The following is a 16,322-nucleotide window of genomic DNA, read 5'->3' as shown; positions in this document are numbered from 1 at the left end:
AACTCCTTCGTGAAAGATTCGGCCATATACCGAACCGAATCCGAACCCTAATTTGCATATGTAAATTATGCAATTATGAGGTAGGAAGGAAAAAGTGGAAAAAAGTCTTCATTTGCGACGAAGTCACGTGATTTCCCTACCTGCCCCTAATTTACATATGCAAATTAGGATTCGGCCTGACACAAGGGTTCGGCCGAATCCTGCTGGAAAAGGCTGAATCCCGGATTTGGTGCATCCCTAGTTGAAAGGAAGATAATGAGAGAGGACTTTCTGAAAACACTGTTGATACTTTGCTGACATCAAGGAAAGAGTCCACTTCCAAATCCTACTGCAGCATTCGGCAAACATTCCATGACTGGTGTAAAGTAAAAGACAAAGATTATCTCAGTCCAAATGCTGAAACCAAGCAAAGATTCAGCCTCAATACTCTAAAAACTCTAATTTCAGCCTTATCAGGCCTATAATGAGCTCTGGATCCTCTTGTTACACAAACAGTTAACCACCTAAAACCCAAGATCGGAGAAAAGGTTCCACCGGGTCCACCATGGACATGAGTTGAACCCATTCAAGAAATTGCCCTAAAAAAAACACTTAAGATTGTTTATTTTATTGGGAATAACATCGGCAAGAAGAATCAATGAATTACAGGGACTATAGGTGACCCCCGGGGGGTATTTCAATTTGTCCGGATAAAGTGGTGATGAAAGTGATCGACACGTTTTTATCTAAAGTAGTTTCTGAGTTTCATCTAAATGAATCTATAGTATTGCCCACGTTTTTTTGAAGAAGCTTTTAAAGGGCAGGTAAAGGCAAAAAAATAAAATCCCATTAATGAAAAAGAAACCTATCTCCAATATACTTTAATTAAAAAATGTGTACCGATTTTATAAGAAACCTGACTGTATGCAGTGAAATTCTCCCTTCATTTACTGCTGTGGATAGGAATTGTCAGACGGTCCCTAACTGCTCTGCAGTGAAACAATCATACTTATGAACAGCAGGGGGAGCCCCCGCCTTACTTCCCAGCCATGCAGAACTCAAGCAGCTTTGTTTGTTTCCCTGTAGAGCAGTCGGCGACTGTCTAGAGATTTGTATTGGATTTTATTTTTGCCTTTACATCCCCTTTACTGTTTCCAACTCCAGCTGCAGGGACAAAGATCATGGAGATAGATTCAAACAGATAAACAGCATTTCTAGCCTAAGTCTGTTAGGCTCTATTCTAAATATTCTATTTTAGACTTTACTTTCCCTTTAAAAAGGAACAAGCGCTATGGCATAATCTGGATGTGTCTGAAGTGTTAGCTGAAAGAACAGAAACGGAGAAAATCAGACACATTGTTCATTTGTCCAGAAGGTGTTAAGGAAGGGAAAAAATCATCTAAAAACATTCTGGCTCGTTGCATCACAGAATGCATCAAGAAAGCTTACTTATTAAAGGGATCCTTCATCAGAAAACATGTTTTTTTTTCAAAACGCATCAGTTAATAGTGCTGCTCCAGCAGAATTCTGCACTGAAATCCATTTCTCAAAAGAGCAAACAGATTTTTTTTATATTCAATTTTGAAATCTGACATGGGGCTAGACATTTTGTCAATTTCCCAGCTGCCCCAAGTCATGTGACTTGTGCCTGCACTTTAGGAGAGAAATGCTTTCTGGCAGGCTGCTGTTTTTCCTTCTCAATGTAACTGAATGTGTCTCAGTGGGACCTGGATTTTACTATTGAGTGTTGTTCTTAGATCTACCAGTGAGCTGTTATCTTGTGTTAGGGAGCTGCTATCTGGTTACCTTCCCATTGTTCTGTTGTTTGGCTGCTGGGGGGGAAAGGGAGGGGGTGATATCACTCCAACTTGCAGTACAGCAGTAAAGAGTGATTGAAGTTTATCAGAGCACAAGTCACATGACTGGGGGCAGCTGGGAAATTGACAATATGTCTCGCCCCGTGTCAGATTTCAAAATGAAATATAAAAAAAATCTGTTTGCTCGAGAATTGGATTTCAGTGCAGAAGTCTGCTGGAACAGCACTATTAACTGATTCATTATGAAAAAATTTTTTTCCCATGACAGTATACCTTTAAAGGGTAAGAAAACCTTTAAAATAAGTGAATGTAAAATGGATGAGGGGGATATTCTAAGCACTTTTGCAATGTACATTATTTATTTAGTTATTTTTATTTCCATGTACTGTTACTATAAATGAATTTTATTCCAACAGTGCCACCTGCTGGTCATTTTCCAACCAGTCTGACCAGCAAGTAGTCAAGGAAGTTGTCAGGAGAGAGAAAGAGGCTGATGTTCTTCTGCTTAGGAATAAAATTAGAAACCTTTCTCACATCTTTCCTAAGCAGAAGAACATCAGCCTCTTTCTTTCTCCTGACAACTTCCTTGACTACTTGCTGGTCAGACTGGTGGGAAAATGACCAGCAGGTGGCGCTGTTGTAACAAAATTCATTCATAGTAACAGACATGCATCCCTTAATATCTTGGGATTAAAACAAAATAAATAATGACTGTAAATTACAAAAAGGCTTAGAATAGCCCCCTCATAAATTTAACACTTATTTTAAAGGTTTACTTATCCTTTAAGTACAAAGAATAGTCCAATAAGTATAAAGGCACATTCTACGAGAGCTCTTGCAGCATTTTGGGCATTCCAGGCTCAGGCCACTCCGGAAGAGATTTTCATTGCAGTTACCTGGTCTTCTGTCAATACTTTCATTACACGTTACAAAATCCATGTGTTTTCAGGGGCTCAAACAAATTTTGGTCTTAAAGTTTTTTTATTAAATGATTTCTCGCCCATTAATTTGGAATTGGTATGTCCCATTAGTGGCCACTGCCATGTGAGGATCAGGAAATGAACATTTTTGTGCAAAATGCTTACTGAAATTTTATAATTAAGCTTTGATACTTCCTGTCCTCACATGACAACGGGATATTAATTAGTGACCACTTCCATGTTATTTTTTAAGGAAAAGAATATTTAGTTAAGTATTTTGCACAAAAAAATTCTCTTGATAAATGCTGTAAAGTAGACCAAAACAATGGATGCACAGATGCATGTAATAAAATAAATTTGAATCACGATTTGGAGTGCGGGTCTATGTGAATTCACACACGATCTGTGCAGCCACTGGGACAGAATGTTCTGTTATACAGATAGCTAGAATCTCAGCTGCCATAAAGCAGGACAGGACTGCTGCTTACAATGGGGATCAGATAGGATCTGTGCAGCCCCTGGGACAGAATGTTCTGTTATACAGATAGCTAGAATCTCAGCTGCCATAAAGCAGGACAGGACTGCTGCTTACAATGGGGATCAGATAGGATCTGTGCAGCCACTGGGACAGAATGTTCTGTTATACAGATAGCTAGAATCTCAGCTGCCATAAAGCAGGACAGGACTGCTGCTTACAATGGGGATCAGATAGGATCTGTGCAGCCACTGGGACAGAATGTTCTGTTATACAGATAGCTAGAATCTCAGCTGCCATAAAGCAGGACAGGACTGTAGATAAAACTAGTCAATTTTATAGAAACCAGAAATTATACACAGGGAATAGAAATTATACACAAAGACGTCTTTTATTTAAACAGTGAACTCGAGAAATATAAAACTCAAACCGAAAGATACAACAGTCACCCATTAACCCTGTAACCTCAGATGAAAAGGATTCCAGTCCCCTGTTAGGAAGACAGAGCTGTGACCCCAAATAAACCACCGGGGGCCACAGCTCTCAAATACTAACCCTATAGCCTACAGACACATGCAGGGGCCTGGAGCAGAAGTGGGTATTTTGGTGGAATTTCACCCTCCCTGGGCAAGGGTTAGATAAATCAGTCTCCATATACAGTAATGCCAACTACATGGACCTTACACCTAAATGGAGGAGGGGAGAAGAACCCAATATAAAAAACAAACAAAAAACAGAACAGCTTTCCCAGAACATTTATACAGAACTCAAAGTGGACCTAAACACAGGTGAAAGGGTTAAGTCAACCATGTAACTTCCCATAATAAACCAATAGATTCAACGTCACCTTTTTATTAACTCAATGCCCATCGGTGACCGAGGATCTCCATTAAAGGATAAGTAAACCTTTAAAATAAGTGAATGTAAAATAGATGAGGGGGCTATTCTAAGCACTTTTATAATGTACATTCATTATTTATTTATTTTTAATGCCAAGATATTAAGGGATACATGTACTGTTACTATGAATGTATTTTGTTACAACAGCGCCACCTGCTGGTCAGTTTCCCACCAGTCTGACCAGCAAGTAGTCAAGGAAGTTGTCAGGAGAAAGAAAGAGGCTGATGTTCTTCTGTTTAGGAAAGATGTGAGAAAGGTTTCTAATTTTATTCCTAAGCAGAAGAACATCAGCCTCTTTCTTTCTCCTGACAACTTCCTTGACTACTTGCTGGTCAGACTGGTGGGAAACTGACCAGCAGGTGGCGCTGTTGTAACAAAATTCATTCATAGTAACAGTACATGTATCCCTTAATATCTTGGAATTAAACATAAATAATGAATGTACATGACAAAAGTGCTTAGAATATCCCACTCATCAATTTTTAGATTTAAGAATTTATTCTTAAGGTTTACTTATACTTTACTCAGCAAGTTCATGACTTAACCCCTTGAACAGTGGGAAGACACTTCCATTATAATTTGGGAAGTTTAAAAAAAAAAAAACCCTGGAAACTTTCACCTGGGATTCCGGAATCCTGTTCCCCAATAAGGAATGCATTAAGGAGTAAAGTTTTGCTTCTCCATAGCAGTAGCGCAGGGGCTGGTGGGTGGGATCAGAGAGTTGGGCACAGTCATGTCTTTCTACACAGAGATGATGTCTTACATTGAAACAAACTAACATAGAACAAGCTTCGTAACAGCCAGGGAGCAGGGCGGGTAACGGGGCACAACGTGGGGCAAAAAGGGGGGGAAAAGGCACCATAAGTGCGGCACGGCTGGGACAGAGGGACCGGGCACACTGCAAGAGCTCATTCGCAAGGCACCTGTTCCAAACAACTGAAGACAAATAGAAAGCATTGTTGCACAGTTTCTCGTTTTTCCGGCAAGACCAGGGCCAGTTAGCACCGCCCACTGGGACCTAGACACCGCCTTACAACAGGAACACAGTAGGTTCCATAGGGTCGTCGGATACAATGCAGCCAGGGAGAGACAAGTGTAGCAAAGATTAATAGTGCATTATGGGTTATGGTACCAGTCTAGCTCCGCCCCTTGAGACAATTGGCTTTTGTCCCCACCCAAATGGACATTTTAACCCCATCAAGACGCCGCTGTCATTTTACATCATCAGGGAGACTGCAGAAATAAGAGCAAATGGAGGAGGAATGTATAAGAAAAAGTCCTGGTACCCTTAAAGAGATACAGCTGCCTTAATTGTTTTAGTGCTGCAGAGAACCGCCAGACATTGCGCCACAATATGGGGCAGGCAGCACTAAGTGGGCCATGTGGGGGAGGGGGGGAGGGAGTAGGAGTGGTTGGAATATTGCATTTTCGGCGTTCTCAATCCCACCCTCTTGATTCAGAGCAGGAGGGCCTCTCAGCATCACAGAGTGCGGGGATTGTACTCCGGCAGTTTCTTCAGCTTCTCTTTATCCTGCTCCGTTTCATCCCGCGCCACCACTAGAGTATGGGAATTCCCCATAATAACCTGGGAAAACAAGATAGAATTCCAGTCAATCTAATGTCAGCCCCGCAAAGTTAAAAAAAAAAATCACGCAAATTGAATATTACCATAAAAAAAAAAAAAAGTTTATTCTTTTAAAATGATTTTTGAAAGACCCCATGGTGTTGTGCCTTATGCGTTTCATACCCTCTGCTACTTAATCATAGGCATTAATGATCCCGCATAATTTATACTCAAAGAGGTCCCTCCCAAAGAGGTTAAAACCAATCAATTGTTGCCGACTTCTATGGGAGGGACCTCAGAGTATAAATTCTATTGGCTAATGTGGGATCATTAATGCCTATGGTTAAGTAGCAGAGGGTATGAAACAAGTAAGGTGGAACACCATGGGGTCTGTATGTTTATTCTTTTAAAATGATTTTTGAATAAAGTTTGTAATATTTTAACGAGATCTTTTTTATTTTTAAATATTGGGCCCTTGGAACTGGGGGCTACATCCCAGAGACTATGACCCATTGACTGGCCTTATACATACAAGAAAACTAAATATTTTTCAGCCCCACAAGGGTCCAAAGAGCAGAAACATTCCCAAATGCCGATTCTCACCTGATCGGAGTAGATCCCATCCAGGGTTTTTACTTCCTGAGCTGTGGTTGATGATTTGGCCTTGTTGTCCCCATAACCCTGAGAAGGAAAAGGCAAAGGCATTGAAAATCCGGATATGCAAGTTTCATTAAGGAAAACTACTGACACTTAAAGGAACAGTAACATCAAAAAATGAAAGTTTTAATAAAAATATAATGTAGTGTTGCCCTGGTAAAACTGTGGTGATTGCTTCAGAAACACTACTATAGTTTATATAAACAAGCTGCTGTGTAGCCATGGGGCAGTCATTCAAGCACAGGATACACAGTAGATAACAGATAAGTACTACTATAGTTTATAGAAACAAGCTGCTGTGTAGCCATGGGGGCAGCTATTCAAGCACAGGATACACAGTAAATAACAGATAAGTACTACTATAGTTTATATAAACAAGCTGCTGTGTAGCCATTCAAGCACAGGATACACAGTAAATAACAGATAAGTACTACTATAGTTTATATAAACAAGCTGCTGTGTAGCCATGGGGGCAGCCATTCAAGCACAGGATACACAGTAGATAACAGATAAGTACTACTATAGTTTATATAAACAAGCTGCTGTGTAGCCATGGGGGCAGCCATTCAAGTACAGGATACACAGTAGATAACTGATAAGCTCTGTAGAAAACAATGGTTTTATCTATTACCCACTATTTAACCTGTGTCATAAAGCCTTTTTTCAATTTCCCGCCACAGCTTTTTTATATAAACTATAGTAGTGTTTCTAAATCAAACACATCAGTTTTACCAGTGCAGGGCAACACTACATGATATTTTCATTACTTTAAAACACAATTTTTTTGGAGTTAGTGTTGCTTTGAAGGGCAAGTCCTGCATTTTTAATTGCTTAAGCTTGTAATGGTGAATACATAACATTAATAACTGCAGCATGCAAGGCATTCTAGCAAACTCTGCTGGCTGAGCAACAAGCCCTCATCAGACTTATTTGGATCAAGCCTCTCCCCTTACAGAACATCAAAAGAAAAAAAGAGCTGGGGCACAACGGGAGGGGGGAAGCTTTCATTCCCTTCATCACAGAAACCTGACAAACAAGCATCTGCTGTTATAGTAAAATATGATACAGAAGAGTATCAGTATGATTGCACTGTATCAAACCAACAGCCCTGTCACAAGAAGAGAATGGCACTTGTACAAATAAGCCAACAAGCTTGTACTCACCAGTTCTCCAAAAGTGGGAGAGGGTCCCCAGCTTATTGTGCTCTCATCCGCTGCCACAATGATACTGCTCTTCCTGCAAGAGAAAAGCCACTGGCATATTAGCAGAATAAAAAGAATGGTTTCTCCTCTGCAGGCCCCCAAATCATGTCTTTACACTTAAAAAATGTGTAAATTTAAAATTGACGAGGGGGCTATTCTAAGCACTTTTGTAATGTACATTCATTATTTATTTATTTTTAATTCCAAGATATTAAGGGATACATGTACTGTTAATATGAATGAATTTTTTACAACAGCGCCACCTGCTGGTCAGTTTCCCACCAGTCTGACCAGCAAGTAGTCAAGGAAGTTGTCAGGAGAAAGAAAGAGGCTGATGTTCTTCTGCTTAGGAAAGATGTGAGAGAGTTTTCTAATTTTATTCCTAAGCAGAAGAACATCACCCTCTTTCTTTCTCCTGACAACTTCCTTGACTACTTGCTGGTCAGAAAATGACCTTCAGTTGACGCAGTTGAAAAGAAAATTCATTCATAGTAACAGCACATGTATCCTCTAATATCTTGAGTGAAAAAAAATAAAATAATGAATGTACATTGCAAAAGTGCTTAGAATAGAACCCTCGTCAATTTTACATTCACTTATTTTAAAGGTTTACTTATTAAGTGCAAGATAAAAGTCGTTGCTACTTGATCAAGACTCACCCGCACGCCAAACTTCGGACTTTCCAACCACAGAGATCTTGCACAGCTTTAGGGTACATGGTGGAATCACGTGACGTGTTCGTTGCGCCCCAGAAAAATAATCCCCCTGAAAATATGGAATGCTTATTTAAAAACAGTCGGCTTTACAGGATAAAAGGGACATTGATAATGACTATACATCGTTAATATTCTCCATTTGGACACTCACCCATCTCACTGACGGCAAATGAGCAAGTGGCCCCTGCATAGATCTGAGCTGCCCCACGGCCCGGGAAATCAAAGAGCTTAACTAGTCGCGGCACCATCTCATCTCTCTGTTCGGAATGTCCCAGTCTGCCGTAGCCTCCAAAGCCCCAAGAGAAGACGCGCTTCTGGGAATCCAGTATCAGCTGCCAAATAATAGGGAACCAATTAACATTGTCCTTTGACTACACGGGGGCTCAAGCAGGAAAATAAACTCATTTGTATTCACTGCTGCCCAACAGCGACTATATAAAGAAGATGAGCCCAACCTATTAAACTGTATCTTTCCACAAGGTCAGAGGTTACATTACAGCAAACTGAAGCCAATCATGAGATTCTCTGACTAGAGGATGCTACAGTAGTCAGGGCCACATTTGGGTGCTGCACACAGACAAAATGCCACATTATTAAAAAGCTGGGGGATAAAATACGACATAAGAAACAGGACCATTTTAAAGGGGTTGTTCACCTTCCAACACTTTTTTCAGTTCAGTTGGTTTCAAATAGTTCACCAGAAGTAAAGACTTTTTACAATTACTATTTTCTATTTGTGGCTGTTTTTCTAATATTGAAGTGTAAATCTAATTTTTCACCTTTCTAAAACAGATCTGGGAGGGGGGGGGGTCGCCAACTCTCTAAATTGTTCTATATTGATACATTTAGTGGATACATTTCTTATCTTTGTCCCTGCTGAGCAGAATTCCTGAATTTCATTAAAGGCAACTGTTATCTAGCAAGAGTCAAGTGTACATTTCCGATCACTGTAAGGATAAGGATGTGCCGGCCTGCCGGCTTGATAAAAGGTCTTGAGGCCTGAAACGTTGCCTTATTTTGTATGTTTTTGGGTTGAATAAAGCTTTTTGCATAACTATCAGCAGGTAGAGTAACACTGACTGGACAGAGAAAAACGTGGGAATATCTGACCTACAACCCTCTAGCTGCAGGACAGCACCCCTTTCTCAGAGAGGCAGTTATTCAAAATCAGATACATACAGATCATAAAATTCACAGATCATCATCTTACCGAGTGATTGATGCCACAAGCTATGTCCCGCACAACCACATTGGGAACTGGCAGAATCTGTCCATCCTTGGTTTTCTCTATAAATATGGCAATTCTGCGGGCAATCAGCTCACAGTCATACTCTATGCGTTGGGCTCGGGCTATGTACTTGCCATCAGAGTTGTGACCTAACGTAAGAAAATGGAAGGGGTCAGGAGAAAGATTTGGAACGACGCAGAAAAGACTCCAGTTTTACAGGTTCAAGTGCAAAGACTGGTGCTGGGCATGGAGGCCAAATGAAAGCAAAAATGTTTTGCAATTCCCCAATCTGCCCCTTTGTGTTAGGCACTGGCAACTAAAAAACATTATTGTCGAACACTTTCCATAGCAGCTTTGTTTGCTCTAAAGTGTTAATATCTCATACTGATTAAATTAGGGATGCACCGAATCCAGGATTTGGCAAAGAATCCGAATCCAAAAAAATCACGCGACTTTTCATCCCACAAACCAGGAAGTAAAAAATGTTTTGCTCTTTTTTCCCTCCTGGTTTCCATAATTTACAATGCAAATGAGGGTTCGGTTTCAGTTCAGTATTTGGCCAGATCTTTTAAAAAGGATTTGGCCAAATCCTAAAATAGTGTTTTCAGTGCATCTCTAAACAGTTGGCTGATAAAACTCAGATCCATTTCTGTTGGTCTCTCTAACGCCTATCCCAGGCTCTGGGAAGTCAATAACATGGGATTTTGCATGGGCACCTGTAAGCAAAGCACAATACAAAAGCAATTCATACCTAACTGGCCATACTCAGGGCAGCCAAAGGAATACAGGTTCCCCTTGCAGTCCATGATCATGCTGAATTCAGCCCCACAGGCCACCTTGGTGATGGGTTGCCCATTGTAAAGGATCTAGACAAAGAATAATGAGATTAATGAAGCACAGAACGTTCCATACAAAAGGGCTATTTCAAGTCTTCCTTTGCAACAAGAACAACACACAGAAGGGCGGGGCACAAAGTACCTGAGCAGGGCTTGGCACAGCATCAGTCTTGTTCCCCAGCCCAAGCTGACCCATTTTATTCTCTCCAAATGCATAAACTGATCCATTTTCTGGGGAATGAAAAGAAGTGGTTATCATCATCATCATCTTTATTATGTATTTATAATTCACTAAAATACTCCAGAGCTCTGAACACATTGGACAGATTTATATACAGAAACAAGAAGTTTGCACTGCTGGAACTTGCTATCAATAATGGGTGCTTTAAAGGGGTGGTTCACCTTTTAGTTAACTTTTATTATGTTATAGAATGGCCAATTGTAAGTACCCTTTCAATTGGTCTTCATTATTTATTATAGTTGTTTATTTACCTTCTTCGGATTCTTTCCAGCTTTTAAAACGGGGTCACGGACCCCCACCTAAAAACAAATTCCTGTAAGGCTACACATGTATTTTTATTACTGCTTTTTAGAACTCATCTTTTTCTTCCAAGTCCTATTCCAGTCTCTTATCCATATTAGTACATGATTGCTAGGGGAATTTGGAACCTAGCAACCAGATGCCTGAAATTGCAAACTTGGGAGCAGCTGAATAAAAAGCTAAATAACTCAAAACCATAAATAAAAAAAATTAAACAAATTGTCTCAGAATCACTTTCTAAATCATACTAACAGTTAATTAAAAGGTGAACAACCTCTTTAAAAGGGGAATTCAACCCCTTATTTAAAAAAAGACCCCCTCAGCCTAGCTGCTACCCTGGGTAAATGCTCACGGCAGCCATCTTCTTCTCTTTGGTAATCTTCGGGAAGTGCCGTATCTGCGAATGCACAATTGGAGCAGTCTGCCGGTCCCGAACAACTGTGCATGCACCGAAAGTCACGGAAACTGCTGAAGCATCAGAAGACCCGAAGATTACCAAAGAAGAAGATGGCTGCCGTGAACTTCGATGACTTGTATCTGCACCGAGGGGTAAGTAAAGAGTGGCATTTACCTTGGGTAGCAGCTAGGTTGGGGGAAGGTTCTATTTAGGGTGGGAGGGGGTAGGGTTTTTGTCTAATAAGTGGTTGAATTCTCCTTTAAGAGAGTCATACCTGTCAGTGCAAGTGTGTGGTTCCTCCCACATGCCGCATGCACAAAGACCTCCCCCTTCAGGCTCTCGATCAGTTTAGGGACATCAATTCGCTTTATATCTCCGTGTCCGAGCTGTCCCTTGTCATTACGCCCTGAGAAATAAAGACAATGGGTCACAAAGCATCCTCACAAAATAACCCCAAATAGATCAGAATCTCTGCAAGAAGAATGCACCCCCTCATTTCAATATCATTACACACAAAGTGTATTGATAACAGAAATCTTATTTATTGATTTATAAGAATTGTAAAAGCCACAGAGCCAAGTTTCCTTGCATTCAGAACCCTAAACACGAGACCGAAGCTGACCCTCTCCTACTCACCCCAACTCCAAAGTTTCCCCTCCACAGTGATAAGCAAGCTGTGAGCTGCGCAGGAACCAGAGGCCACACTCCGTACTTGCACTCCAGTCAGACAGCCATATCGGTGGGGCCCCCAGAGATTTTGCCCCAAATTACGATAGGCAGCTTGATGAAGGGGAAAAAAAAAAATACAATTAAGACGCCTTTACCATGACAGCTGCAAAATAAGTATACAAGGTTAAACTTTAGCAACAATGGGAATGCAGGTTGTTGGGGTGCAGACAACATCAATTGAGTAGATGCGGTCCTCACCCCAACAGGATTTAGAAAGCTGCCCAATCGAGATCTTGATTATTTTCGGCAGGCAGTGACCACATACAGACCAATAAGCTGCTGACCCAATCCAAAAGAACAGAGACGGCAGCTTTTATCAGGCTCTTTATGGACACCGTTAAACTTCAGTTTCAGTATAATGAACTCCTCGTTATGTATTAATCAACAGGCAGCATGGACGGGGGGGGGGGGGCAGCTAACAATATTGAAGTGAAGGGTTCAGGTCTCTTGTCCAATTCCCCAGCATTTTGCACATAAGTGGTCTCACTCTCCTGTTCATTGTACAGTGCAATATGTGAACTTCAGCAATTGCCAATGAATTAAGATATAGATGGGAGGAGAATCAATAATAGTAATGCAGTAATAGTTACAAAAGGACAACAATCTTTATTAGGACAAGTACAGCCTAACGCGTTTGTGCCAAATGGGTACTTACTTATAGGCTAATGGTCACACCCCTGTATATCCTTTTTAAAAGGGGTTTTGACCAATCAAGATAAAATGCATCACACAAAATGCATCCAATCCAGAGATGGGATTTTCACCAATGCTTTTTCTGAGGATTATTGGGACACTAAGTGGCTCCACAGAACACAATACCTTGTTGCTTAGGCACTTCTTTACGCCCAATCAGGTCCCAGTTGGTGGCACCAAAGATTAAAAGTTGACCTTTAGCCTTGGAGCCTTCGAGTTTCTGCAGAAGAGAGATTTTGTTTTATGACGTTACATAATCAAGCAGTTAGAATTCCTACGATTAATTACTTTTAGTAAGGCCACACCAATTCTTTACTATTTCAGTAACCCAAGAAGACTTTGCTAGGGACCAGGGATTACAATGTATAGACAATGTCCATGCCTCGATGTCTGTCAGTATATATAATGGCTGTGCTCTCCTGTATAATCTTGTAATCCTGTATAATTTAAAGGGGAACTATCGCAAAAATGAAATTTTAATATAAGCTTCATCATACTGAAGTAAGAAACTTTCTAAATACAATCAATTAAAAATTGCATGCATCAGAGAGGCGGCAATGGCGGAGCTCTCCCCTGCTTCTCAGCATCTCCTGGCTGGCCGCAGCTATCGTGAGATTTCGGCTACTTCACACGAACAATTCAAGAATGCAATTTGAGATAGTCGCGGTCATCGCCGACCGATCTGAATAAGTGCAATACACACAGTGAGGATAGCAGTGGGCGTGCAAAGCTCCAAAACCTACGCGTTTCGTGCACCCTGGATTCGGCACTTACTCAGATTAAAAATGCATGATTGTTTCTGAAATAATGAAGTTTATATTCACTATTACTCTCTCAGCATCTGTTTCTCTTCATTCTCTCTTCATGCAGCAGTTGAGTGTCAGATGAATGATCCAATATATCTTATAGGGGGGGGGCTCTCTTTCCTAGCAGATGTATTAGAGCTCACTGATTCCAGTACAAACAAAATAACTACCTTTTGCACAAATTCTGCATGTAGAGAGACAGGATTTCTGGGTATTTTAATAGTGAGCTCTAATACATCTTCTAGGCAAAAGGAGCCCCCCTATAAGATATATTGGATCTAACTGTCCATGAATATCTGACACCCAACTGCTGAATGAAGAGAGAATGAAGAGAAACAGATGCTGAGAGAGGAATAGTGAATATAAACTTGATTATTTCAGAAACAATGCAGAATATTTAATTGATTGTATTTAGAAAGTTCCTTATATCAGTTTGATGAAGCTAATTTTACATTTTCATGATAGTTCCCCTTTAAGGAAAACTGGATAGAAGTAAATAAAAACAGGTATGATACGAGTGAACACTGCTGAGGTTGGAGACTGGGAATGTGACTGCACTAAGGTCTGGCTCAGATGAATGGGGAAGAGTCGCATTGAACTGAATGAAAGGCGACTGGAAAGCGAGTCTGCAGGGTGAACAAGGGCTTATGAGGGGGGTGCAAGGCTCCTTTGTATTCCCTGCTCTGCCTCTGTAACAAAGAAGGGCACTCACGCTGGTACTTTCCCCATTATGTGGCATGTGTGTGGGGGGCTTGGACACCATTTTATCCCTCTGTGACCCCTCTGGTAACAACAGCAAGTAACACTCGAGACTCTGCGTCCCTAAAGGAAAGCAGCACCTAACTGATCCAAGTGAAATAGAAATAAAGCACTTTATAGAATTGACAAGTGCAGTTGAGAATGGCCCCCCAGAGAGCTGAACCATCTGGATCATAAATGATAAGGGGTGTCTGGGCTGCAAAGCTTAACCTGGGGCCAATTATTAACAGAACGTGGGCATTTTATCCTTTAGCTGCTGCAGGTGGTGCCAGTCTGTGCCCATTGGGACCCATTATGCCCAGTCGTCACCAGGAGGAGTAGAATTTAAATGGGGGCATCACTGTAATGAGTGGGCGCTACCATGAGGGGGGGGGGGGTGACGTGAGTGTTATTATGAGTGGAGCTGTAGAAGTAAGAGAGGGGCATCCCTGGAAGTACATGGCAAGTTGCTAGTGTCTATAGGGGATGCTGGGAGCTGTAGTTGAGGCGCTGAATCAGGTTATTTGTGACTTCCCTTCAGAACGTAAAGCCAAGTGACCCCCCGGTTAAAGAGTAGGAGGGCCCTTACTATCTTCTCCTTGCTGTGCTCCGGTTCGGTGACAATGACGGCGGTGGGCGCTTTGGTCGCTCCCTTGGCGGGGCCCCTCTTGTTGTTGTGGCCCTGGAATCCTCCGTCAGAGCCCGGGCTCCCGTCCAGATCGTCCTCGTCGCTGCTGAACTCGTGGCGGGATCTCTTCTTACCCGAGGCCGCGGCTTTCTTCCTGTTCGCGGGCCGCGCTGCTCCATTCCCCGGGCCGGAGCCGTCGGTCACCTTCTTCCTCGGCATGTTCCGTGCGGGGGCGGGGCCTGTACATAACGGGGACACGTGAGACACGAGGAGCCCCCCAGAGAGACAAAAGCATCGCCCCAGGGTCCCGTCCCATTGCCCCGCGCCTCCTCCCTCTAATGGGCTCCTGTAGCCTCACAGGGACCCGCGACCCCCACACTACGGACTGGGCTCCCCTCCCCCATCAGTGCAGGGAGTTGTGGGACCCCCAGTCAGGAGTCTCCCGACCCCCCAGTAACACAATGCGCCTCATTAGTATTACCCCCCGTTACAATCTTGTTCCCCTAAACATAAAACTGAAGCCCCTCCCCCTAAGCAACATTAGACAAGAGACATTCCTGCAGGAACCCCAATATTCACCAGCCCCTCAACTCCCGACATTAGTGACTGTTCCCCCCACATCTCCCCCAGTAACAAAACAAATCAGCCAGTGATCCCCCCGTGTCACTTTATAAAGTTCCCCCTCAGCCCAACAAACCCCCGACCCCCCAGTAGTAGAGTGTAAAGCCCCCATTACAATTAATTGCCGGCCCTGCGGCTGCACAATCCCCCCCGGCAGCTTTTGGGGCCAAGATGTGACCCCCCAGTGCGGTTACCTGTCCCAGGCAAGTCAGGCGGGCGCTAAAGAGTCGTCGGTTGGGGGTCGGAGCTGAGGGTCGGGAGCAGAGCCGGTGTCCGGGTGCTGCCGCCTGTGTAATTGATTGGGAACAATAGGATCTGTGTGTCTCCTGTAACACCACGTGGATCCGCCTTCACTTCCCTTCAGACCTCCCTCCCCCTTTAAATCCATCACGTCTTCAAATGACTTTTAATCTCAGCTGGACCCCCGCCCCCTCGCACCTCGGGCCCATCCCTGGGGGAGTTGGGGCAATTACCTGGGGCAAATAGTAACGGCTCAGGCTGGATCCGAGTGACTGTGAGTCTGGGCCGGTTCCCTCCTCCCTCTCGCACACAAACAGGCACAGGAGCCGGCACAGAGCGATACAAAACACTAAACACATGGACGGCCACCAGCGAGAGCGCCTGGGACTCACGGGGAACATAGTCTTGTGCAGCGCCACCGCCGGGGAGGAGGACTCATTACACTCAACTGCCGCTGTGCCAGGTGCATGCCGGGACATGTAGTCCAACAGCAGCTGCACAACTGAGCCTACGTTTTGACCCGAACTCTTCGCTTTTTCTAGGCACACCTCCCAACATTTTGGAAATAAAAAGAGGGACAAAAAAGTTGGTGCGAATTGTTTTTGGGCACGCCCATTTTGTGGCCACACCCCCTG

At 42.8% G+C, this 16,322-nt stretch overlaps 1 protein-coding gene across 2 annotated transcripts; it reads right to left on the bottom strand.

Annotated features, from left to right (window-relative positions):
* Positions 1-3,557: 3,557 nt before the first annotated feature.
* Positions 3,558-16,073, bottom strand: rcc2.L (regulator of chromosome condensation 2 L homeolog). Of its 2 annotated transcripts, none has more exon segments than NM_001095936.1 (13): positions 3,558-5,676; positions 6,259-6,336; positions 7,476-7,548; positions 8,174-8,279; positions 8,382-8,562; positions 9,441-9,607; positions 10,210-10,324; positions 10,437-10,525; positions 11,507-11,638; positions 11,869-12,012; positions 12,781-12,874; positions 14,788-15,065; positions 15,642-15,773. In NM_001095936.1, coding segments are annotated over 12 exon segments (1,542 nt in total). In that variant the 5' UTR covers positions 15,046-15,065; positions 15,642-15,773; the 3' UTR covers positions 3,558-5,571.
* Positions 16,074-16,322: the final 249 nt, after the last annotated feature.

Source organism: Xenopus laevis, chromosome 7L (genome assembly GCF_017654675.1).
Source record: "Xenopus laevis strain J_2021 chromosome 7L, Xenopus_laevis_v10.1, whole genome shotgun sequence".
Classification (NCBI taxonomy): domain Eukaryota; kingdom Metazoa; phylum Chordata; class Amphibia; order Anura; family Pipidae; genus Xenopus; species Xenopus laevis.
This window is presented reverse-complemented; position numbering and strand designations above follow the sequence as displayed.